Source organism: Lepidochelys kempii, chromosome 19 (assembly GCF_965140265.1).
Source record: "Lepidochelys kempii isolate rLepKem1 chromosome 19, rLepKem1.hap2, whole genome shotgun sequence".
NCBI lineage: Eukaryota > Metazoa > Chordata > Testudines > Cheloniidae > Lepidochelys > Lepidochelys kempii.
In genome coordinates, this window is record NC_133274.1 from 15,787,908 (window position 1) to 15,814,471 (window position 26,564).

Genomic DNA, 26,564 nt, shown 5'->3' on the forward strand with positions numbered 1-26,564 from the left:
GGCGTTCTAGCATCGAGCGCGCCCATTAGCTGTGTGAGTGGCACTCAGGAGTATGCTGCGTGGTGATTGGTCGGCGCAAGGTTCGTCATCCCCGGTTGTACCGGGCGCGGGCGGGTTAATGGCGGCGAAGGCGCCCTGGGGTGAGTGACGGGGGGCAGCGGGGTGGGCCGGCCGGGGGCGGCAGCGGGAAGTTGAGCCCTCAGCCCTTTCCCCAACTGGGGGCTTGTCACCCCCCCACCCCCACCTGCTGGCCGTCGATAGCCGCGGCGGGGTGATCGCTTGGGCGGCGGTCGCACCTGCGGGCCCCGGTGACAGCCCGTGTGATCGGCGCTGCACAGACTCAGCGCAGCGATGCGCTGGCCCCGCCCCAGGGGCTCGCCGTAAGCGCTCGCTGTGGGCGCTGGGCGCTAGCCGGGCCGGGGTGGAATCGAGGAGGGGAGGGTGCGGCGTGTTTAGTGTTTCCGTCTAAGCCCCTGCTCTGGGAGCTAAGGACAGCCTGGAAACGTGAGCCGGAGGCAGCCGGAAGGACGGCACATAAAAAGAATCCCAAAGGCGGTGTTTAAAGAACGTTGTGATTTTTAAGTCATTCTAATGATTTGGGCTCATTACTTTTTAACGGGGGGGCGCTCGCAGTCCTTGAGATGCTCCAGTGTTTCCTTGTATGGGTGAGAGCGCGCCCCTCCGTGGCTGAGCCAAGCATTTGGAAAGCGCTAGTCCCCTCGGCCTTTTAAAGGGTGGCGGCTTAGGCAAGGAATCGCGGGCTCCGTTTGTTTACATTCTGGTTTTTAGGCCTGTGTCGTAGGTACTAAGGAAGGGAACAGATTATAATCATAGAATCTCAAGGGCTCATCTAGTTCAGCCCCCTACTCAAAGCAGGACCAATCTCCAATTTTTGCCCCAGTTCCCTAAATGGCCCCCTCCAGGATTGAACTCACAACCCTGGGTTTAGCAGGCCAATGCTCAAACCACTGAGCTATCCCTCCCCCCAAATACACCCTAAATACAGTTGCTGAAGAACAATAGGAACTACATATGCATGAGGGTGCTGAATTCTGAAAACGGGACAAAATTGCAAGGTATTATCAGAGCCAATTTACAGTCATGGATACATATTTTGCTGTATCTGCCTAGGTACTATAATACTTACACACTTTTATGGGGGGGGAGTGAGACACAAACTTAAGTGACTTTCTTATAATTTTTACACAGCACGTTATTGGCAGCTGTATCATAGAAGTACTCATGTCTTCTGGTTCTTTGGCTTGTCTACCAACTGGATTATACTGCCATAGTATATAGTGTAAGCACCAGTCACTGTAGTAATGGATATTGAGAAATTAGTGTGACTAGTATGAGTGAAAGTGGGGCAGGTAAGAAGGCCTCCCCAAGAGCTATTTTTTTTATTACCAGTGAAGATATTTCTCTCAACAAGTGGTGTCTGTCTTCATTTCAGTTATGAATGGGGTTGCTCCACAGAAGGATAACATCTCATAAATGGAATCAAAGTAAGCTGCAAGGTTAGGAAAGAATTGTGCAGTGCATGCTCTTAGAAAACTTCCCAAATGAAGTCTGTGAGACCTGAGACGATGGAGACATTGCCTGAACTCTATGACGTCTTCCAAGGAGAGGTATGTGTTGTCGTTGCTTAGGGTCACAACAAAGTATTGGAGACACGAATAGTGCAGGATATTGAGAGAGAATATAGAGCCTTTCATTTTTAAATCACCAGTTCAGAACTAGCCCTAATTACTGGCAACAAAGCTAAGTGACCTGTGTGAGATGAGCTGCTATTGTGTATTGTGGTTCATAGAGAACAAGTGTCTACGTCACAAAACTACTGCCACCACAGCTGCCTCAGACTGACCCCTTGCTGGCGTTCCTGGTATAGAGACTAAGGCAGGGATGGGCAAACTTTGTGGCCTAAGGGCCACATCTGGCTATGGAAATTGTATGGTGGGCCATGAATACTCATGAAATTGCGGGTTGGGGTGTGTGAGGGCTCTGGCTGGGGGTGCGGGCTCTGGGGTGGGGCAGAAATGGGGAGTTCAGGGTGTGGGAGGGAGCTGCGGGCTGGGGCAGAGGGTTGGGGTGCGAGCTCTGGGGTGGAGCTGGGGGTGAGGGGTTAAGGATGCAGGAGGGTGCTCCGGGCTGGGATGGAGGGGTTCAGAGAGTGAGAGACGGACAGGAGCGCAGGCTCCAGGTGGTGCTTACCTCAAGCAACTCCCGGAAGCAGCAGCATGCTCTCTCTCTGGCTCCTATACGGAGGCGCGGCCAGGTGGCTCTGTGCACTGCCCGGTCCGCAGGCACCACCCCTGCAGCTCCCATTGGCTGTGGTTCCTGGCCACTGGGAGCTGTGGAGGTATCGCTTGGGGCGGGGACAGAGTGCGGAACCCCCTTGCTGCCCCTACACATAGGAGCCGGAGGGGGGACATGCCGCTGCTTCTGGGAGCTGTGTGGAGCCACGGCACATGTGGAGCAGGGCAAGCCCCCGACCCCACTCCCTGGCTAGAGCACCGGAGCGGGGCAAGCCCTGGACCCTGCTCCCTAGCGGGAGCTCAAGAGCCAGATTAAAACATCTGAAGGGTCGGATGTGGCCCCTGGGCTGTAGTTTGCCCACTCCTGGACTAAGGAGTACATAGGCTATATAGAGAGAGAACTCCCCTCTCCCCCACTAGGTTAGAGTTGATCCACATTGACAGGGATGAGAAGAGGACTTCAGTCTCTTGAGCCGCTGCCTTTTACCAGCATTCTCAGATTAAAGAAAAATATTTAACACACTTTTTTGCAAATATTTTAACTAATGTTTTGAGAACAGGTTGAGACTCTTATTGCAGGTGTTATTTCATTAGATGTCTTTAAAATAAAACTGATGGGTGAGCCACATTGCTAATGCAAACACCTCCAGTCTGAAGAGTAATAACTCTTTAAGAGGATTAGCTAAGAATGTGTATTCATAAACATGCTAGTCCTCTTGTAGGGTGAGAAAAGCTGTCTTCAGAGAATTCATGCTGATTATTTCTCTCCGCCAAGTCTAATTTTTCGACTCAAGTGTGAGGGATCTGAAAATCTTATTGCTTTAATTTTTGTGGAGCTTGGGGATAAAGCTTTCCATCCTGCCTCATGCTGTGAAATACAAGAGACTTTAGCTTTTAAAAGTTGGAAACTGTCTTGAGTTTAATAGCTGCTATCAAGAATATTTGTTGTTCAATTTGGCACAACTCAAAGTCCTGAATTGCAATACCTCGGGCTCACTCCACATATTGGTGCCTGAACTTAAGGGCACTGCACATTTTAATGTTAGCTTTCCATTCTTCTAATTAAAAGGGAAGTGAGATCCTGTCTGCCTTGTTATAATCAAAAAAGCCCTGGGTACTATTTTCCCCCTGTAAGAATAGTAAGAAGAGGACAAAGGCTAGAATTATAGGTGTCAGGGGACAGAGAATGAGTTAAAGAGCCTCTCAAGTCTAGATTGGTTCAACTCCAACATCAGGCCCTGATTCCATAATAAAGCTCTGCATGGGTGGATCCATGCCGTGACTAATTAACTTCAGTGAAGTTCTCTGCAGGCTCAGGTGTCTATTTACATAGAGTTTATTGCATAATTGGGGCCATAGTCAGCAGTGAGCAAAAGTCATTACCATCAGATGTTTGTTTGTAATAACTATGTGAAATTAGTTGGTAGGTCTCAGTGCAGGTACTAGTGGACAAGTATCCATTTCAAAACCACCACTGCCACAATTGACACTGACTGGCCTTCTTTTGGGTAGTCTTATTAGAGAGGCCTAGGATAGAATAGAGCATGGAGGGATGGGTTAATTCCCCTTAATCATAGAATCTCAGGGTTGGAAGGGACCTCAGGAGGTCATCTAGTTCAACCCCCTGCTCAAAGCAGGACCAATCCCCAATTTTTGCCCCAGATCCCTAAATGGCCCCCTCAAGGATTGAGCTTACAACCTTGGGTTTAACAGGCCAATGCTCAAACCACTGAGCTATCCCTCCCCAAATGGTAGGGTGAGTCCCTTCAGAGGCACACTAGTTTGAAGATTTAGGGAAGTTTTTGTTGCCTGTCCACTGTCTGTTCCATAGATGAGCATAAGACTGTTTCCAAGGCCTGTCAGTCTGGCCTGTAAGCACTAAATTTACTCAAATGGTAAAATAGGGGAAAATAGAAGTTAAAAATATTGGCTCCTGCTGCTGAATATAGCAAATAGACTCTCTTTGAAAAATGTCATTTTTCAAGATCTGTCTGTAATTTGTGCTTTTGTGTGTATCTGATGCAACAATATGTGTTATTATGTAGCTCCCCAGTTCAAAAGAAGATAACCTGAAGCAGACTCATAGAAAGCAAATTAGAAACAGCTGAAACCAAATAAGTGCATGTAACCAGAGTGGGTTGCAGGGAAGGAGAAAATGAGACAGAAAATGGGTGTAATGTACAAGATTCTCTTTCAGTCAATGGATATATTGATTTTCTTCACAGGTTGCTGCTGTAACAGAATATGGAGCATTTATAAAAATTCCAGGCTGCAGGAAACAAGGTTTGTTTCTTAGACTAGATTTTCAGACTTAGTTCCATGCTGGTTTGCTTAATACAGTCCTCCCCTTGCAGAAGGACTTGGCATCTTTTAGAAAATGCTGCAAAATGAGTCTGTTGTTCACCCCTTCCCAGTTGATTAAATCCTCCCGGTATGGGGTTTGGTTTCTTATGGAGATCTTTGTCCCCATTTATGCTACACAAGAGCTCCAGATACAGTGATGGGGCTATATAAATGCTTGCATTAATACTGAATATATTCTCATTTACAGAAAAAAATGTTAAATGAATAAGTGCATTTCCAGGTGATGATAGAATATGTTGGAGTGGCATTATAAGGCACTAGACTGGAGTGCAGTGATTCCCTACATATTCAGGGCCTGGGATGCTTAATTTCTGCTATGAAATGGAATTCATAGATGGAAGGAAAAATCATAATGGTAAATCATTGACTGCCTCACAGTCCAGGCTTTCCTGGTTATTTTTCATGTTCCTATCAGTTGTGTGAAAGACTTGCACTAAAAGGTGAATCTGAGTATACAAGGGAAATAGTGAAACTGTACAGGGAATGCTGTCAAATGCACGAGGTAAACAAACTGAAAAAGTATTAAATATCTTTTTCTCCGGTCTCTGCGTTGCAGTGGCACTAGGGGTGTTACTTGTGACAAAAATAAGTGGCAAGTTTTCCAATGCAACTGTGACACTAAAAAAACCCCAACAAACAAAACCTGGGGTTTCCTTTGAAATGTGATAATACCCTGAAAAGTGCCACTATGGGTTCAATAGTTAATCTTGCTTGGACACCAAATGTTTAGTTTGTGCAAGTTAAAAGGATGATTTTTTTTCTCCCTGCTAGTTCTGCAATGCCAAGCCAGAGTCTTCAAGTCAAGTTATGTTTTCTGCCTCTGGTGTTGCCAGCTAAAAATTGTGCTGCTAATGCCCAAAATAGAACAGCATCTTGTTTGTCGTCCCTCAGCTCTGCTAGGTCCACAGGATTGGCAGGAATTAAAACTTGTTTGTGCCTCTTAAATTAGCACCTTCGCTGTTTGATAGGATGCTCTTTCTTTTAGTTGCTTTTCTTACTAACTGCACTCTAAGATCTAGAATATGCAGCCTCCCATCTTCCCCTTCCCACGAGAGTGATTTGTATTCCGAAGTAATTAGCATTGGGTTTAATGCAGTAGGTACCTAATCCTGCAGCCTTTATGGATGTCTACATTCCATTGAAGTCAGGGAGACTTTTGGCCCAATCTCTCAGTAAGTTCCATATGGCTGCAAGATTCCCATCTGCACAGAGCTTGTTGCTGCACCAGAACCTTAATTTTGCAAGCACCTATGCACAAAGACTTGCAGGATCAAACTCTTTGGGGGAAATTACACTAACTCTATGAGATTGGAATGATATAAGCATTTTTTTAGCTGTCAGGTTCTAATTTTGCAAGAGCTGCCCCATTGTGAGTTTGGAGCAGATTTTGGTGGGTTTAGCTGGCTGCATTTGGCTTATAAATGGTTTTGAAAAACCAGTAAACCTCATAAATCTTTATTCTGCGTGAAGTAGTGGTTGAGTAACCCAGATATTTAATTTCACCTGAGGATGCTCCAGACCTTGATGCTCTTATTTTCTAGAGGATAAAATGTTATGTTCAACCAAAAACAATTTTATTTATTTCCCCTAAAACCACCTCTAGGCCTTGTCCATAAAACCCACATGTCAGCCTGTCGGGTCGACAAACCCTCGGAAATGGTAGATGTTGGAGACAAAGTGTGGGTGAAGCTTATTGGAAGAGAGGTAAAATTGCTTATGGTGTCTTAAGCACTGTGTAAACTAAGAAAAAATTTGCAACGACAGCAAGCTAATGATCTTCATGTTAACAGAAGCGTAGTGTTCCAATCACTTTGTCTAGTGCATGATGCTGTTTGTTGTGAACACAAACTAATCATGTTCCTCATCACATGAGCATTTAAGAACCAACCTTTTGTCTGATTTGCATAGGCTTCACAGATCACATGGCATCCTTCATAAAAGTAGGAGTTCATCCTTGATCAAATGTCATCTTGCCTCCCCCCTGCACCATTGTTCAGACTACTGTTTACTGGTTGGCATGTCACCCTGTAGGTAGCTACATGACTCCTCTATGGTGTTTGTATATCATGTGAAGTACTTGAAGATTTATTGGAAAGTAAGGTGCTATATAGTTGTAAACTGCTCACGATTGGAAAGGTCTCTTAACCCATTCTTAGCAGAAGCTGAGAATTCTCTTAATTCTATTTGAGGGAATGAACTTTCTTTGAAAGGACACTGCTACAGTGTTCATTCTGTTTTTAAAGATGACTTGCAAAATAAAAAACAATAGGGCTTGTGCCCTCTTCTGCTTCTTTGTGGTGTCTAAAGAAGGTCTGATGGGAAGTGTGTGCAGGGTGGATAAATGTTGTTTTTTAAAATAAAATTATCTGTTAAAGCACCCAAAAGAACACATGGACTTTGCAAATAAATAAATGAAAAATAACTCCCAAGTTTTGGCCTGACTGCAAATTGCATCAGAGCGGCGCTTCACTGTAACCTGCCCATTTCATTATTTCACACTATGATGGGGTTTACCCCACATCATTAGCAAGAATGTTTAAAAGGCTGTGTACTCTAGAAAGATGTCAAGCAACACACAACCTGTGAAACTCTCCAAGATAATATGGAGAGCAAGAGCTGATTAGGATTCAGAAAAGAGCCTTTTATACGGATAATTAGAACATTCCCATTTACCGAAAAGGACAAAAATGTGTAAATGATATAAAACCTCATGTTTCAAGGCGTAAACCAACCACTAACCTGGCTCGGATCAGGAAGAAACTTCCCTTGTGGCCAGGTTATTCCATAATTGTCCATTTTGGTGTTTCTTGTACACACCCTCCCTTCCGCAAAGTATTTGCTACTGGCCACTATTAAATACCAGATACTGGCTAGATGAGTCTATGTTCTGATCTGTTGGGGTAATTTTTATGATCTTATTTCTGAGACCATTATTTTTAAGTAATATACTCTGGTCCATTAACTAGAACATTGAAGTGTAAATGAAACTAAAATATACTTGTCAAAATTAAAACATTTTGTGATGTATCCTTGACTTTAGAGCATTCACTTCTTTACTAGTTGGCAGTTTCACTCAGTCTTTGTGGGTTTTCCTATAACCGGATTCTGTTATGACTTGCTTTTTTTCCCTCCGTGTCCGTCTCTTACAGATGAAAGATGACAAGTTGAAGCTGTCTCTTTCCATGAAGGTCGTCAACCAAGGAACAGGAAAGGACCTTGATCCAAACAATGTTGCCCTTGAGTAGGTAAATCTGCTCTGTTGGGTGTAACAAATCAGCCTGGCGACTATTGCTTCCTTTGTTCCCTGCCCTCCTATTACAGTGACTGACCTGGTCCTCCTGCCAGGAAGGAGGCGGCAGCTCCCTCCTGAGCCCATCAATGCCGCTCTGAAGCAAATGGAGGGGTCTCTAAAGAACAATCTAAGATGTTCCCTCTGCAGCACTGTTAGCAAAGGACTACATTTGAATACCAAATTTCAGCATGCTAACAAAACGTGCTGTACATAATGACCTGTCCATGGCAATCTTTCTTCCTGTGCTGAGGGTGTATTTATTTCCTGTGAGCTTGCAGCCCTACAAACACTTACCATCCCAGGCACAAAATCTTCTTGTCTGCACTTTCTTGTGATGACATTTTATTACTCCGTCAAAAATAATTATTTTATCCCAGGCATATGTTTGTGTACATTATATGTACGTGTATGTATATATTAGTGTGAAGTAGGGCAGCTGCGTGTTAGCCAAAGTATAAGGCTATACTATAAAGTATAAAGCTATGAGTGTTTGCCTGTATTCTGTGAAACTGACTCTGAAATGAGTCCTCTTATACCAAGAAACAAATAGGGAGCAAGCGTAATATGCTGTCTGTGGCTTCCTCCACCAAGTAGTCAACTGCATTCTGCAGAGTAGTCGCTTTTATTTAGGTGCCTAGCTATGGATTTAAAAGCTTAACTTCAGGCAGCCATGTTTGAAAACGTTTGTTTGAGCTTCCAAGCAAATGCATGGGGTTAGAGGTGATGCAGATTGGAAGAGAAAAATAGTTCTTTTCTTTCCACAGTCAGGATGAGCGGAAGAAACGTTCATTCAGAGACTACACTAGTCAGAAGATTACCCTGGAAGCTGTCTTGAACACTATCTGCAAAAAATGTGGTTGCAAAGGTACGTTTGTGCTGTTTCCATTCTTGTTCTATTCTAGTTTTTTGTCTTGACCTTCATTACGGAGGTATCAGTAGTGACTCTGCAATTATGGCTGTGTTGATATATTCAGTTAAAGCATGCTACCCATTTCTCGCTGTAAAGATTGAATTTAGGTCTCCAAACTTAACACACTTAACTCTTCAGAGGACAACTGAAATTTCTGTCATTTCTGACTATTGCAGGGGAAACATTTAGAAATGCTCATTCTTAAAGATTTGATTCTCATAGCCATGCTCTTTTGAACTTCATCTAGCTAAAGAACCAGTCGCTACAGTTTCCATACTTTTCTCTCTCTCACACATTGCATTTCACAGCAAGGATACTGTTCTGATTTTACACTTCAACAGAAACTATTATTTCCTTAATTCATCCTAACTGCTTGCTATTTCAAGAAAAGCCAATGGAACTACTTAGTTCCATCAGATACTAGGAACTGAATGCATGTTTGTGAGCAGTTCTGTTAGAATTGCTATCCAAACGCTCAGTTTTAATGTGTGTGAGATAAGTAAGTTTGGAAGGATTAGATTTTTTTGATTGGTAAACGTTGATTTCCCCACACACAGACCAGCACAAAAGATTTCCATCTATGATAATGAAACTTATAGATAGTCAAAGAAATTAAAATGAAATGCATGAAAATGAGTTTAAGCCTTCCAAGGGAAAGTGGGGACAAAAAACCTAACTGGCTTCAAGACTGAGTTTGATAAGCTTATGGAAGGGGTGGTAGGATGGGACTGCCCACGATGGCACATTGCCTGTTGGTGACTGCCAGTAACAAAAATCCCCAACAGCTGAAGACAGGACACTAGATGGGGAGGGCTCCAAGTTACTACAAAGAATTCTTTTCAGGTGTCTGCTTGGTGTGTCTTGCCCACATGCTCAGGGTCTAACTGACCAACATATCTGGGGTCGTGAAGGAATTTTCCCTCGGGTCAGATTGGCAGAGACTCTGTAGGTTTTACCCCATACTGCAGAGGAAGGTGGAAGGGTCACTTGCATGTTTAAACTAGTGTAAATGGTGAATTCTCTGTAAATTTAAGTCTTTAAACCATGATTTGAGGATTTCAGTAACTCAGCCAGAGGTTAGGTGTCTATTACAGGAGTGGGTGGGTAAGGTTCTGTGGCCTGCAATGTGCAGGAGGTCAGACTAGATGATTATGATGGTTCCTTCTGTCCTTAAAGTCTGCGTCTGAGATACTTTGCATATTTTGACGTGAAGTTCACAGTTTGTGTTCAACAGTTAATAAAGCTTTGCCTTTTTGAATCTCAACATCTACTATTAAATAAATCTGCAAAATTATGAGGTTTCAGAACTGTGAAAATTGATGATCTTTATTTTTATGCATTTTTCCTATTTTTAGCTGTCAAAATTATATAAAAAAAATATTGAATTCTGAGAAGCCTAGATATGAGGGTTGTTTGGAAGTGAATCTTGGCTTAACTGGTTTCAGAGTAACAGCCGTGTTAGTCTGTATTTGCAAAAAGAAAAGGAGGACTTGTGGCACCTTTAGAGACTAACCAATTTATTTGAGCATAAGCTTCCACAGTATGCATCTGATGAAGTGAGCTGTAGCTCACGAAAGCTTATGCTCAAATAAATTGGTTAGTCTCTAAGGTGCCACAAGTACTCCTTTTCTTTTTGGCTTAACTGGGGGTTTCCTTAACGCATAGTGATTTTGTTGATGGGTCATATGAGCAACCTTAGTCCTAATTAAGCATTTTGCCTGCGGAATTTGTACCATGCCCTATTTGTTCTTATATATTACATGGTTATTGGCTAATAGTTATGGTGGACTTTTAAACTGTGTTAAAAAAGCTTAATAAGTGCACATTTAAAAGCAGTTTCTGCTGATGCTAAATATAGTTACCTGTCCAGTATGGACTGCACACAACCATCTTGAAAATGAGGCTGAAAACCATTTTCTAAAGTAGATTCCTAACTATGATAATGGTTTTAAAGCATTATTTTTAAAATGGCTTTGTCTGGTCCAAATTGACTAGGCAAGATGTGTTGGCAGGAACTATTTTTAGAGTTCAGCCATTGGTGTGTACAGGGTAGATCCAAAATGAGGCTAATTTCCAAAACTAAGCAGTTGTTTCTGTATGGCTTGCCAGAATTTGATGATGATGATTTTTTTTTTTTAATTCGACTGATAATATCTTTGTTTTTTAAGTATTCTTATTTTTGTCCATTTTAATTTTCAGTTGTGAGAAATTATGGGGGCATCAGACAGTTAGTTATTTAATGGTAGTATTCAGAGTAACAGCCGTGTTAGTCTGTATTCGCAAAAAGAAAAGGAGTACTTGTGGCACCTTAGAGACTAACCAATTTATTTGAGCATAAGCTTTCGTGAGCATCCGATGAAGTGAGCTGTAGCTCACGAAAGCTTATGCTCAGATAAATTGGTTAGTCTCTAAGGTGCCACAAGTACTCCTTTTCTTTTTAATGGCAGTAGACTTTGAGATTCAAAAAGGGACAGCTTCATTAACCTTTGAACACAAATTGTCAACATCGCCTGTCAAAATATAGAATCAAGAATATCAGGGTTGGAAGGGACCTTAGGAGGTCATCTAGTCCAACCCCCTGCTCAAAGCAGGACCAATCCCCAACTAAATCAAGGATACAAAATATCCTTAAATCAAACTGAGTTCTCATGCAGCATTTTTCTTAGTTTTCCTATCTTTGTTTTATTATTATCAATGGAAATATTTTTTTCATTGGTTTGTGTGTGTACAGTAAAATTGACACCGATTTTAAAAAAACTGAATCCTTATAAGCCTTGGGGATGTCTTAAGATGCTTGGCTGGAAAGACATTCCCATTCTTGTGAAGAGCTTCCCTGACATGGGCTTATTCCCTCTGCCATATGTCCCTTCTACTGTTGAAGCCCCTGCTCAGATAAGTCTCTCCCATAGTTCTTTCTTCAGACACCAGGACACTGGGTTTGTCTGATTAATCCCTTTTAAGTGACCTGTGTTCTATTCAGTACCCTGGGTTGGTTAATCAGTGCAGATTAAACCAGTTGAACATTAAAGGAAAGGAGATTGTCACTGCTGCATCTAATAAAAAAAGCAGTGATTTAAATGTCTGAAATACAATAAAAACAAATGAGAAACCACCATCTTTAGTCTTACAAGGCAAATCAGGACTGACCTCTGGTCCCAGTTTCCAAGTATTTTAAAGTACTGAATTTTATTTTTATAATTATATAATATGTGGTCGAAGGTAGATAAATTAGTTCCAGGTTAAGCAGGTCCCATTTCCCTAGGTAAAATAACAGGGACTATTCCAGAATACTTAGGAAGGTTCTAGAGCTAATTAAGGCAGGCAGGCTAATTAGGACACGTAGCCAATTGGGAAGCTGCTAGAATTAATTAAGGCTAATCAGGACACCTGGTTTAAAAAGGCTCTCATTCCAGTTAGTGAGGTGCGTGTAAGGAGCTGGGAGTGAGAGGTTGTACAAGCATTAACAGACATCAGGAGGAAGGTCCTGTGGTGTGGACAAAGAAGGTGTTGGGAGGAGGCCATGGGGAAGAAGTCCAGGGAATTGTAGCAGTTGTGCAGCTGTTCCAGGAGGCACTCTAGACAGCTGCAGTCCACAGGGCCCTGGGCTGGAACCCGGGGTAGGGGGTGGGCCCGGGTTCCCCCAAAACCTCCCAACTCCTGACCCAATACAGGAGGTTCCACCAGAGGGGAAGGTCTCTGATCTGTTCCCTGACCCACATGGTGGATCAGTAGAAACTGTGGGGATTGTTACTCTTTTTTTTTTTTTTCCCCATGCTGACACTGATGAGGTTATCTGAGTGAATGGCAGATTTGAGCCACGAAAGTGGCCAAACTGAGGGCTACTGTGAATCTCTGAGGCGAGCAAAATCTGCCAATGAGCGCAGGACCCACCAAGGTAGAGGAGGAACTTTGTCATATATATATATATATATATAACATAAAACATAAACACACGCAAAACGGGCTACAATTAACTGTAAATTAACCAAACCATATTTTAAAAATAATTCTGAAACGTATTCAGTATTTCTCTTTTGGCCCAGTTATCTCAGTGCTCATCCATCTCTGTGAAGCACTGTTATCCCCATTTTACAAATGAGGAAACAGAGATGGAGAGGTGAAACAAGGTCATACAGCAAACCAGTGGCAGAGCCAGGAACAGAATGCAGGACTTTAGTCCTATTTTAGTGTCCTGTACACTGAGTCATCTGTCTGAATATCTTTTTTTTCATGGGGCCGAAGTTTTCTTGTTCCTGGCTCCTGCTGGGATGTTTAGAGTTATACAATAAGGTGTCAACCTCAAATGAGAGACAACGACCACTGAATAGAGTTTGAAATAGTGATGGATTTTTAATAGTATGGTGACAGCATCTTCCATCTGTCCCTTTGTAGAGAATGCAGCGTGGACACACTAACATAAATTCAAATTGATGAGCAAAACAAAAACAAATGTATGTAGTGGTTCCTTTCATTATCTTTCGTGTTGGTCAGTTTCAAAGGGCTCCAACTGTGAAGAGCAAGTTCATTTATTATTAAGGCTCCGTGTCTATCATGGAGGTCGCGGAAGTCATGGATTCCGTGAGTCCTGCAACCTCCATGACTTCTGCAGGGGCCAGTGTGGCTGACCCCAGTGCCACCCAAACAGCTGGCTCCGGGGCCAGCCGCTCTGGCTGCCACCAGAACAGCCACACCAGCTGCTGCTGGAGCAGCCCTATATACAGCCACGCCAGCTGGAGTAGCCACGGCCCCGGGAGGCTGGCCAGAGCAGCAGCAGGCCCCTCACGTCTCGCCAGTGCGTCTCCCCACCCCAAGATTTAATCACAGGTATTTTTAGTAAAAGTCATGGAAAGGTCACAGGCCATGAATTTTTGTTTATTGCCCGTGACCTGTCTGTGACTTTTTTACTAAAAATACCCATGACTAAATTGTAGCCTTAATTATTATTTGTATTATAATAGCACCTAGAGACCCCAACTGAGATCAGCACCCCATTGTACTAGAGCTAGAAACTGTCCCTGCCCTGGAGAGCTTTGCCTAAACAAAGACTGGGGGGAGGAACAAAAGCACAGTGGAAGGAAGTGTCTTACATTAACTCTCACAGCAGATAGAGGGGAGCAGCCCAATGCTCACTTGGTATTACGCAGGCATTCTATCGCTTCTAAGGAGATTTTATTTTAACATTAACAGACGGAAGTAATCACTATAGAAATAGGTTTCAGAGTTTCTGGACAGTCTCTACGTAAAAGAATAAATGGACACAAATCAGATGTCAAGAATTATAGCATTCATAAACCAGTCGGAGAACACTTCAATCTCTCTGGTCATTCGATTTCTGACCTAAAAGTGGCAATTCTTCAACAAAAAGACTTCAAAAACAGACTCCAACGAGAGACTGCTGAATTGGAATTAATTTGCAGATTGGATACAATTAACTTAGGCTTGAATGACTTGAATAGAGACTGGGAGTGGTTGAGTCATTACACAAAGTAAAACTATTTCCCCTTGTTTATCCATTTCCCCCCCCACCCCACCCCCGTTCCTCAGACATTCTTGTTAACTGCTGGAAATGGCCCACCTTGATTATCACTATAAAGGGTTTTCTCTCCCTCCCCCCCCATTTTTTCATGTTCTGTGTGTATATAAATCTCCTCACTGTATTTTCCACTGAATGCATCTGATGAAGTGAGCTGTAGCTCATGAAAGCTTATGCTCAAATAAATTGGTTAGTCTCTAAGGTGCCACTATAGAAATAGGCTCCAAGTAGAATCTTCATTAGGCTCCTCAAAAGAAATAGCCCAAAAAGGGGGATTTATTTTGCTCTTTTCTGTTTCAAACATTTTGCAGGTCATTTTGCCAAAGAGTGTTTCATGCAGCCTGGGGGAACCAAGTATAGTCTGATACCGGAGGAGGAGGAGACAGCAGAATATGAAGGTGATAAAAAGTCCAGCCACACTGAGAATTCTTCGAAGAAAAGAAAAAAGGTACAGGTTGTAGCCTTGTTGATGTTAGACCACAGAAAAATGGACCAGTTTACAAGCAGGCAGCTCATTGGTTTGAGAATGGGATAGACTTTGGTTTTGAACAGTTTGTGTAGTGAAATAGACAATTTATGCAAGTTTTTTCTAGCTGTCTTTAGACTTATTCATTTTTAATAAATTTAGCTTGGATATTTGAGGTGCTTGTTACCATAGTGGGGGGAGGGATAGCTCAGTGGTTTGAGCATTGGCCTGCTAAACCCAGGGTTGTAGTTAAATCCTTGAGGGGGCCGTTTAGGGATCTGGGGCAAAAATTGGGGATTGGCCCTGCTTTGAGCAGGGGATTGGACTAGACGACCTCCTGAGGTCCCTTCCAACTCTGATATTCTATGATTCTATGATAGTATACTGTAGTCTTGCAGTCTCATCGGTTTCCATGTAGTCCACTTGTCCGTTCTTTCATTCTCTTCTCCAGAAAAACGAATGATAGAACTGAGCTACCATCTAGTGAAGTAACTCTAATTCTAGTTTATCTCTAGGCTTTCAGTGTCAAATGGAGCTCTTCACCTCATCTGTTTATACACAGTAGCATGGGAGTGGAAGCCAGCCATGGGTCCTTCATGTCTGGAATGGCTTGATAGTTCTACCCCGCCTTGTCACAGTTCAGGGCACCCCCTTGTGGTCCATCATGGGCACCCACTCTAGACTGCAGGCTCTTTAGCCATCTCTCCTGGGCAGAGACATGTGGATTTTTTCCTGACTGGGGTTTTTCCAGGCTGCACAGTTCCCTACCTATACTGCAAGCTCCTCAGCAAGTCAGATTGCCTGAGCATTAAATAAAACCAATAAGGTTTAATGAGGTTTGTTGTTTTTGCAAAACCATTAAAAAAACTCCTTAAAAAATAAAAGGACCTACTTGCATGCTAATAAGCTTACCAGAAAACACCCCAATCCCAAAAGGGTTCTGGCAGGCAATCAGCCCTTCTCACCCCATAAAGGGGGTTTTCTGTGGTCACAAGTTCATAAGAACTTCAGTTCAGAACAATCACACCCAAGAATCCATGAGCCCCTCCTTTATGCAGCTCAGGACTTTGATCTTCAGATTCCAGGAATAGGTAATCAGCAGACAGTGGGTTTCTCTACAGGGCATAGCTTCAAAAGTTTGGGTCTAGAGGTGGGAATTTGCATTCACACTCAACTTTGTTTGGTCCAAAACTGTCTCCTTGTCTGGCACTTGTTTAAAATACTGTAGTGCTTTGAAGCTCATACCACTTCCTTGGGTTTACTCTGGTCACATCTCCCTGCTAGAGAAGTTGCATACAATCCCACAATAAGACTTGAATTTGGTGTTTATGGTATAATTGACTCCAAAGCTACCTAAACTTAATTCAGTAAGATCTCCCAAATATATTGTAGGAAATTGCCATATCTGTTGCACTCCTATATACTTTCTTAAATTTTTAAGTTCTTAAAACTTTGTCACAAACTACTTTCACAGAGATTTGAGGACCCTTTTCGATGCTTGTAATGAGATAAGATAACTGCCATACTGGGTCAGCCCAGGGGTCCATCTTGCCTGGTATTCTGTGCGTGACTGTGACCCGTACCAGTGCTTCAGGAGGAATATACAGAACAGGGCAGTTAGGGTGATTCACTGTGTCTTCCCCTACCAGCTTCTGGCAGTCAGAGGTTTAGGGACACCCAGATTTTGGGATTTCATTCCTGACCATTGTGGCTAATAGCCACCGAGGGGCCTATCCTCCATGAACTTATCTAGTTCTTTTTTTGAACCCAATTATACTTTTGGCCGTCACATCATCTCCTGGCAATGAGTTCCACACGTTAATAGTGTGTTGGGTGAAGAAGTACTTCCTCTTGTTTGCATTTAACCTGTTGCCTGTTTAATTTCATCGATTGACCGCTAGTTTCTTGTATTGTAGGAAAGGGTAAATAACAATTTTCTCTATTTACTTTTTCCTCACCAGGATTTTATAGACCTCTATCATAACCCCCCTTAATCGTCTTTTTTTCTAAACTGAACAGCCCTAATCTTTTTAGTCTCTCCTTGTATGGAAGTCATTCCATGCTCTTGATCATTTTTGTTACCCTTCTTTGAACCTTTTAGAGTTCCATTATATTCTTTTTGAGATGGGGTGACCAGAACTGGAAACAATATTCAAGGTGTGGGTGCACCATTAATTTATATAATGGCATTATGATATCTGTCGTCTTTTCTGTCCCTTTCCTAATAGTTCCTAACATTCTGTTAGCCTTTTTGACTATTACTGTGTATTGAGCTGAAGTTTTTGGAGAAGTATCCATGGTGACTCAAAGATCTGTGTTGAGTGGTAACAGCTAATTTAGAACCCATCATTTTATTTTTATATATATACACACACATACACAGTAACTCCTCACTTAACGTTGTAGTTACGTTCCTGAAAAATGCGAATAAGCGAATCCAAATTCCCCATAAGAATTAATGTAAATCAGGAGGGGTAGGTTCCAGGGAAAAATTTTCACCAGACAAAAGACTATATTATATACACACAGGTTATGTTTTAAACAATTTAATACTGTACACAGCGATGATTGTGAAGCTTGGTTGAGGTGGTGAAGTCAGAGGGTGGGATATTTTCCAGGGAATGCCTTACTGCTAAATAATGATCTAGCAATTGGCTGAGCCCTCAAGGGTTAACTTGTTGTTGTTAATATAGCCTCACACTCTACAAGGCAGCATGAATGAAGGGAGGGGAGACAGCATGGCAGACAGAGACCCACACCGTGTGTGTGTGTGTGTCTCAGAGAGAGAGAGATGTGCATTTCCCCTTTAAGTATGCTCACCCCACTCTCAAGTACACTTCCTTGTTAAGTTTCAGAGTAGCAGCCATGTTAGTCTGTATCAGCAAAAAGAAAAGGAGGACTTGTGGCACCATAGAGACTAACAAATTTATTTGAGCATAAGCTTTCATGGGCTACAGCCCCTTCATCAGATGCATAGAATGGAACATATAGTAAGAAGGGGTGTGTGGGTGGGTGGGTGGATGGATGGATGTGTATATATACATACAGAGAACATGAAAAGGTTGAATAAGAGGCTAATTAAGATGAGCAGCTATTAGCAGGAGAAAAACTTTTTTAGTGATAATCAAGATGGCCCATTTAGACAGTTGACAAGAAGGTGTGAGGATACTTAACATGGGGAAATAGATTCAATATGTGTAATGACCCAGCCACTCCCAGTCTCTATTCAAACCCAAGTTAATGATATCTAGTTTGCACATGCCTAGAACCCCAACGAGGCGTATTCTATCTGCTACCTAAGATCCATAAACCTGGAAATCCTGGACGCCCCATCATCTCAGGCATTGGTACCCTAACAGCAGGATTGTCTGGCTATGTGGACCCTCTCCTCAGGCCCTGTGCTACCAACACTCCCAGCTATCTTCCAGATATCTTTTGTCTTCCTGAGGAAACTACAATCCATCCATGATCTTCCAGAAAACACCATCCTGGCCACTATAGATGTAGAAGCCCTCTACACCAACATTCCACACAAAGATGGACTACAAGCCGTCAGGAACAGTATCTCCGATAATGTTACGGCAAACCTGGTGGCTGAACTTTGTGACTTTGTCCTCACCCATAACTATTTCACATTTGGGGACAATGTATACCTTCAAATCAGCAGCACTGCTATGGGTACCTGCATGGCCCCACAGTATGCCAACATTTTTATGGCTGACTTAGAACAACACTTCCTCAGCTCTTGTCCCCTAATGCCCCTACTCTACTTGCGCTACATTGATGACATCTTCATCATCTGGACCCATGGAAAAGAAGCCCTTGAGGAATTCCACCATAATTTCAACAATTTCCATCCCACCATCAACCTCAGCCTAGGCCAATCCGCACAAGCGGTCCATTTTCTGGACACTACTGCGCTAATAAGCGATGGTCACACACATACCACCCTATACCGGAAACCTACTGACTGCTATACTTACCTTCCTTCCTCCAGCTTCCATCCAGGACACCCCACACGATCCATTGTCTACAGCCAAGCTCTAAGATACAACTGCATTTGCTCCAACCCCTCAGACAGAGACAAACACCTACAAGATCTCTATCAAGCATTCTTACAACTACAATACCCTCCATATCAGAATTTCTTCCATTTTCCCTCTTTGTGCAGTGGGTATTAGGGTATCCCAACTCTAGGACCAAATGCTAGTCCCTACCCTGTTCTCAGCAGATTACACAGAACCCGCATTAGAGTCCAAACTCTCCCCTCTTGGGATCTACCTTTATTATCTACCTGCTGAAATGAAGAAACAGATTGACAGAGCCAGAAGAGTACACAGAAGTCACCTACTACAGGACAGGCCCAACAAAGAAAATAACAGAATGCCACTAGCCATCACCTTCAGCCCCCAACTAAAACCTCTCCAGCACATCATCAAACCTATCCTGAAAAATGATCCCTCACTCTCATAGATCTTGGGAGACAGACCAGTCCTTGCTTACAGACAGCCCCCCAACCTGAAGCAAATACTCCCCAGCAACCACACAACAAGAACGCTAACCGAGGAACCTATCCTTGCAACAAAGCCTGATGCCAACTCTGTCCATATATTTATTCAAGTGACACCATCATAAGACCTAATCACATTAGCCATGCCATCAGGGACTCGTTCACCTTCACATCTACCAATGTGATATATGCCATCATGTGCCAGCAATGCCCCTCTGCCACGTACATTGGCCAAACCGGACAGTCTCTATGCAAAAGAATAAATGGACACATCTGACAACAGGAATCATAACATTCAAAAACTGGTAGGAGAACACTTCAACCTCTCAGTAACAGATTTAAAGGTGGCAATTTTGCAACAGAAAAGCTTCAAAAACAGACTCCAAGGAGAAACTGCTGAGCTTGAATTAATATGCAAACTAGATATCATTAACTTGGGTTTGAATAAAGACTGGGAGTGGCTGGGTCATTACACATATTGAATCTATTTCCCCATGTTAGGTATCCTCACACCTTCTTGTCAATTGTCTAAATGGGCCATCTTGATTATCACTACAAAAGTTTTTTTTTTCTCCTGCTGATAATAGCTCATCTTAATTAATTAGCCTCTTACTCCACCTTTTCATGGCGTGTGTGTTCGTACTATATGTTTCATTCTATGTATCCGATGAAGTGGGCTGTAGCCCACAAAAGCTTATGCTCAAATAAATTTGTTCATCTCTAAGGTGCCATAAGTACTCCTGTTCTTTTTATTGCCTTGTTAAGTAGATCAGCAAGCTGAGACTGCAGCTGCCAGGAAGCTCCCTCCATCCTGAGCCCTGTCGTGTGTATCCCCTGCTCTATGGAAGACTGGGTAAGCGGGGTGCAGGGGGGAGGGGGACACCCTGACATTAGCACCTCTCTTCCCCCCCCTTCCCTCCCCCACAGCAAGCAGGAGGCTCGGGGAGCAAGCTCCAAGACAGAGGGCACGAGCAGTGCATGGCAGTGGGAGGAGGGACAGCTAAACTGCCCGCAATGATAGTCTGCTGGGTGGCTGCTGCACAGGGAACTTAGGGGAATGGGGAGCTGCTAGGGGGGCTGCTGGTCCACCCTGGTTCCAAGCCCCCACCAGCTAGCTGCAAGGGGCTGCTCTTCCTGAAAGCAGTGGACAAAGCAGGCGGCTGCCAAACAACGGTATAAGGGAGCATTGCACAACTTTAAATGAGCATGTTCCCTAATTGATCAGCAACAAAACAACATTAACTGCGATGACTTTAAGTGAGGAGTTACTGTATGCAGCTGGGATTATTATTTTTTCCAGTGTGCGTTACTTTACACTTATCAATGTAGAATTTCATGTGCAACAAAATGGCAGAATCACCCAGTTTTGTGAGATCCCTCTGTAAATCTTCACAGTCAGCTTTGGACTTAACTATCTTGAACAATTTTGTATCTGAATTTTACCACTTCACAGTTCACTCCATTTTCCATATAATTAATGAATATGTTGAACAACACAAGTCCCGGTACAGATCTTTGGGGAACCCAGCTGTTTGCCTCTCTCCATTGTGAATTGATTTGTACCTTGAATGACTTGACGCTATCAAAGTGTTCCTACTGCATGCAATGGTACCTGAATCTCTTCCATGGTACAATTGAGGTGGAATATTGGAATTGGGTAGATTTACTTTTTCTTGTCAAAAAAGCCCTGGAGAACTTAATCGTGGCAATACAAGTGGGGCTCTATCAAACCTGTTCTATAAACCTCTGAAATGTAATAGAGAATGAGTTCATTCCTGCAGGGTTTTGGACTAGCCTATGGAATTCTACAGTAGTGTTTATAATTAAATTCTGTAGGATGGTTCCGAAGATGTGGTGGTGATTTACTATTCAGTTCTTTAGGACTTTTGTGTAGGAGTTGTGCTCTAAGTGTAGGACATAGATCTTTACATCAGAGGTCACCAAGAGGTCATCCTGTTTAGATTGCTGACATTCAAATGCCATCTTGGATTCAGGCATACTTATTTGCGGAGAAAAACCGGGAATCTGTACTTTTACATTGCTCTCTTGGATCACAGAAGGTGGTCAGTCTGATAAATTTAAATTATATTAATTCTTTAGCTAGGGAATTCTTTAGTTGGGAATGAGACTTACAGCCTGGAGGCAACAGTAGTCTGTGGGTCTACTTACCCACTCTATCTGAGGGAATTGTTGAAAGTAAAGAAAGTACACAGCGATGTTAGTCATGTCTACCCAAAAGGCAGACTGTTATCAACTAGTATTAGATGGGATTCTCTCACACGCACAGCACCCCTAGGCACCCTGACTGCCCATGGACTTTGCAGGACTAAAGCTAATGAAATATTAATGAGAAGACTGCATGGAGGGCCAGCTAACTTCTAAGTGATGATTCACGCTGATCAGCACAAATGCCAGCTTTTGTTCAGGAAACGGTAGTCTGTACCAGACTCTGTATTCACATAGAACCCAACTAACTTTGTCACATTGTTGATATAACTTCTCAGTAGTCCAATGGCTAGGGCCCTAGCCTAAGACCTGGGTTCAAGTCTCTGCTCTGCAACAGACTTCTTGTGTGACTTTGAGCAAGTCACTTAGCCTCCCTGTCCATCAGTTTCCCCTCATATGTTACTACACTAAAGATTGTGAGGTTCTCCGGTATTATGGTAATGGGGGCCAGATAAATACCTTAGATTATGTAAAAGTTCTGTGAAAGCTGCCTCAAGTTTTGTTACTGAAACAAACTCTTTAACTTTTTGGGTCACAGGAGAACAAAAAACTCCCATGGGCATAGTGCATACCTAGTCTCGGCTGGGCATGTGTAGGAGGAAAATATACTGAGCAAAAATTTCCCTTCTGATTTTTTCCCCCCACACATCCCCCATCCATAAGAGGTCAGCTATTCCCAGGTATAAGACTAAAATCTCCTTCAGTTTATTTAATTCCACTTAAGCATCTAATTTTCTGCTCAAATGCTGTGCTTTCTGTAGCTAAGCTACATCTTTCTTCACATAAGGTCCTAAACTGGACACTGTGTGTCAAGTGGTCTGACTAATGCATATAAAGTGACAGCACAATCTCCTTGGATTTACATAATCCCAAACAGAGCTGGTTTTGAGAGGTGACTTTCAAAAAGAACTAGAACAATATTTCAGAAGTATTTTTCCAGACTGTTCCTTCATGTATAGCTTGTCTCAGAAAAATTCTATTAGAATTGGAAAAGATGCAGAGAAGGGCAAGTAAAACGATTAGGGGAATGGAACAGCTTTCGCATGAGGAGAGATTATAAAAACTGGGAATGATCATCTTAGAAAAGAGATGATTAAGGGGAGGAGAGGGGTATGAGAAATCTATAAAACTATGAATGGTGTGGAGAAAATGAAGTGTTATTTACCCCTTCATGTAACACATGAAGTAGTGGTCACCCAATGAAATTAATAGGCGTCAGGTTTAAAACAAACCTAAGGAAGTGCTACTTCACACACTGCACAGACAACCTTTAGAACATGTGTTGTCTCTCTGAGCACCTTTAAATCTGGAGTGTGTTTACAAGAAAAATAAAAAGTTTTTTCTATCTTCCAGTCCTGCAAACTCAACTGAGAATCAGGAGTCCGCTAATGCATCATCACCATCAATAAAGATTCTGTAGACCAAATTCTGCCCTAATTTACATCTGAGCAGCCCCATTGCCTCCAGAGGGGTTTCACTGATTTAGCTGAGAGCTGAATTTGATCCTATAGTTGCAGCTAAGTTATTTCTGTTGCCACTTATATGAGCCAGAACAACATCCAGCTGTGTGGGATGGTATAAGGTTAATAGGAACATAATCTTCAGAGTTATGAGTAAAGAAGGCAGAGACACTTGAATAGGGTGTTGGGTGCAGTATAAGAACCTAAATACAATTCAAAGATGCTATTTTTACAGAGCTGCTTCTCCACAAAGGAACCACATCGTAATTTGGAAGAGACTATTGTCTCTCCATAACTTGAGAAAGAGAGAGCGCGCACCATTGAAAGTAGTTGTAATTATAGGAGACAGTGATACTCTTTGCTACAGTCTCTCCTATATGTTCTGTAGGATGAAAAAAATTCCTTTAATTTCCAGTCAGAATGAAGCCCACTACAGCCTCCAGCATTGTAACCTGTATTTTGTCACCATTGCGTCTTTCCAGCATGCCCAAAATATTTAAATCCTGTTGTAGGTCAAATAAACTATATAAATAAACAGGCCCCGTAGTGTGGATTACTAAAAATACAGGCTGGTTGGTTGTCATGCCAAACAATACTAAAATCACAACTTTACAGGAAAAAAAGGCAAAAGTCACTTGTTTTGGCGCACACTGCCCTCTAGCTAGGTATTTGTGGTCCCATCACTGTCCTATGTGAATAGTTGTATAGTATTTCAAAGCACTTACTTTAAACCATTTACAAACCATGTCATTCTCCCATATTCAACTTCGCTGGATTTACATCGAATCACATTTGTGTGGTGTTAATAATCTGGGAAGAGGCTCTAGGATCTTCTCTTCTAAGGGAAGAAATATCCCTGGCAATGTGAGGTAGCCTTCCTCTCCAGCTAGGAAAGTTTCACTCCTTAGAAATTCGACATTGGTGAGGCCTCATCTGGAGTACTGTGTCCAGTTTTGGGCCCCACGCTACAAGAAGGATGTGGAAAAATTGGAAAGAGTCCAGCGGAGGGCAACAAAAATGATTAGAGGACTGGAAAACATGACTTATGAGGAGAGGCTGAGGGAACTGGGATTGTTTAGTCTACAGAAGAGAAGAATGAGGGGGGGATTTGATAGCTGCTTTCAACTACCTGAGAGGTGGTTCCAAAGAGGATGGTTCTAGATTATTCTCAGCGGTAGAAGATGACAGGACAAGGATTAATGGTCTCAAGTTGCAGTGGGGGAGGTTTAGGTTGGATATTAGGAAAAACTTTTTCCCCTGGGAGGGTGGTGAAACACTGGAATGCGTTACCTAGGGAGGTGGTAGAATCTCCTTCCTTAGGAGTTTTTAAGGTCAGGCTTGACAAAGCCCTGGCTGGGATTATTTAATTGGGGATTGGTCCTGCTTTGAGCAGGAGGTTGGACTAGATGACCTCCTGAGGTTCCTTCCAACCCTGATATTCTATGGTTCTATACCAGTTGGCTTGACTATTTATTTCTATTTCCTCACCAAGTGACTGCACAGCACTAACAGCTGTGACAGGGCAGGAGTGATTTACAGCAAGGCTGTTCCAGCAAAACTCCCCATGAGCCCTGGGATGGGCTCGAGGTTACTGGAGAACATCTTCCCTAAGATAATAAGGAGTGCTGTCAGCTTCGGTGACACTTGGCTTCTCCCGTTACACTCCCCTCTAGGGAGGAATGTAAATCATTCTTTATATGACAGAAACAATGAAAAGGTTATGGTTAGGGCTCCCATTACTTTGCTGCCTCATCTTCCTCTGTCCTTCCGCTCCTTGAAGCATGTTCACAGCCAGACCCTGAGCCTTGTTAACAGTCTGTCAACCTGTTGAACTAAAAAAGTAAAATAAGTCTTTTTGTCAGATGTACTGAGATCCCTTGTTCATCTCTTCTCATGACAAGCAAGCATGAATAGCCCAGGACTTCTCCAGCCAGCAGGCCTGTGCCCAGGTGATTCGCATTACGGACGCTGTGCAGTGGTCTTTCCTTCACCTGGAGGAGGGAAGTGGACTCTGCCCTCCTCCACCCCACTGCTTTGTGACTGTTTTCCTGAGCAACAAGGGCTAGCTTCATCCCCACAACCCCCCATATTTCCTTTCATACCAGCCCTCTCATGCTTTAACCACTGGACAGTTAACTTGTTTTAACCCCGTTATTGATTGAATGCTTGTTAATAGAGGATGCATGCTCAGAAATGTTGTGTTCTCTGTGCACTGCTTACACTGTCAGTTAATAGAGCATTACAGTGGCTGGATGACTTCAGTGTAAATGAGATACACATAGCAAGGGGTGACAACGAACAAAGGGGGCTGGGGGGAGAAGGGAGTTAAGGCAGGGACAAGTTACAGTTGGGAAAAATCCCGATACAGTACACTCATTGTTAGAGTATATCTTGTTAGTGCCCGGGGGAAGGAAGGTCAGAAGACCCTCTCAGAAATAGGCACAGTGAAGAGTGAGCTCGTGATTACCAGTGCAACAGTCCCACAGCAAGTAAATGACACTCAAATATCTGACTATGGCACAGTGTAAACCTTATATTGGCTTCATTTCCTGTGATCTGGGAGTGATGGAGTTTGTGTAGTTGATCTTTGAAGTTGTTCTTAACCCTTTTCAGTTGGCACAAATATTTTTTCCAGGCAATGGTTTAATTTCACCAGCCTGGTTTGTATGCATGGCACCCCTTCTGCCCAGGAAACCTCCGTTCCCCTCCCCACCCCCTTTTCAACCTTGAACTGTATGAAAAATGCAAAACAGCCCTTAGTGCATGATGATCCATTCCTGAGAGTTTTGTGGGTAAGAGTACTGAACTCTGGCTTGGGTTCTATTCCCAGCCCTGCCACTGGCATGCTGGATGACCTACAGCAAGTCACTTCCTCTCTACCTCAGTTTCCCCATCTGTAAACAATGGGAATAAAATGATGCTAACCTCATTTTGTAAAGTGCATTGAGATCTGCTGATGGAAAACCATGTAGAAGAGCTAGGAATTATTATTAAAGGCCAGCATTGTCTATAGTGAGCACAAAGCTGGGAGCCAAATTGATAGAGCCCTGTGCAGATACAGATTTATACCCATGAATGCAAATCTGTATCCATGGAACCCCAGGGCTCTCCCAGGAACTGCAGCAGTGAAAAAGGAAGAATGTGGGGCCGCCTCTCCCAGGGGCTCCCTCTCCTGCAGCGTAGCTGTACTTTCCCCGGCCCTGCCCTGGTCCCTTCCATGCAACTGTCTGCGTCTATTGTCTGGGGGCGTGCGCGCCACTAGAACACAAGTTGACAGTGAACCTGGTGCCCGCCCCAGTGGGCGGGACTGGGGTCGGTACAACCACGCCAGAGGAGCTGCCGGCACGGGGCACTGGCTCCTGGGAGAGGCGGCCCCACGCCCTGCTCCTTTCACTTCTGCAGTTCCTAGGAGAGCCCTGCAGTTCCGCGGGTACCAATTTATATCTACAGATATCCACATCTGAGAGTATAAATTTGTATCAGTGCAGGGCTCTACAAATTGATGTTGGTAAAGCACATCAGGATTGCGAAGTATTATTAAAGCCAGT

The 26,564-nt window shown here is 43.1% G+C and overlaps 1 protein-coding gene across 5 annotated transcripts in view; it reads left to right on the forward strand.

Moving 5' to 3' along the window:
- Positions 1-9: 9 nt before the first annotated feature.
- The window catches only part of ZCCHC17 (zinc finger CCHC-type containing 17), a 32,061-nt gene continuing 5,506 nt past the window's right edge, over positions 10-26,564 (forward strand). Inside the window, exons 1-8 of one of the 5 annotated variants that reach the window (XM_073317777.1) lie at positions 36-140; positions 1,454-1,628; positions 4,481-4,538; positions 6,223-6,323; positions 7,769-7,860; positions 8,676-8,776; positions 14,666-14,802; positions 20,099-20,183. In XM_073317777.1, coding sequence (XP_073173878.1) covers positions 1,563-1,628; positions 4,481-4,538; positions 6,223-6,323; positions 7,769-7,860; positions 8,676-8,776; positions 14,666-14,802; positions 20,099-20,183 — 640 coding nt within the window. In that variant the 5' untranslated portion in view covers positions 36-140; positions 1,454-1,562. Of the gene's footprint in view, positions 141-277; positions 381-1,453; positions 1,629-4,480; positions 4,539-6,222; positions 6,324-7,768; positions 7,861-8,675; positions 8,777-13,213; positions 13,273-14,665; positions 14,809-20,098; positions 20,184-26,564 lie in introns of those variants that run through there. The other 4 variants (XM_073317778.1, XM_073317776.1, XM_073317774.1 and 1 more) reach the window with 4 other exon arrangements.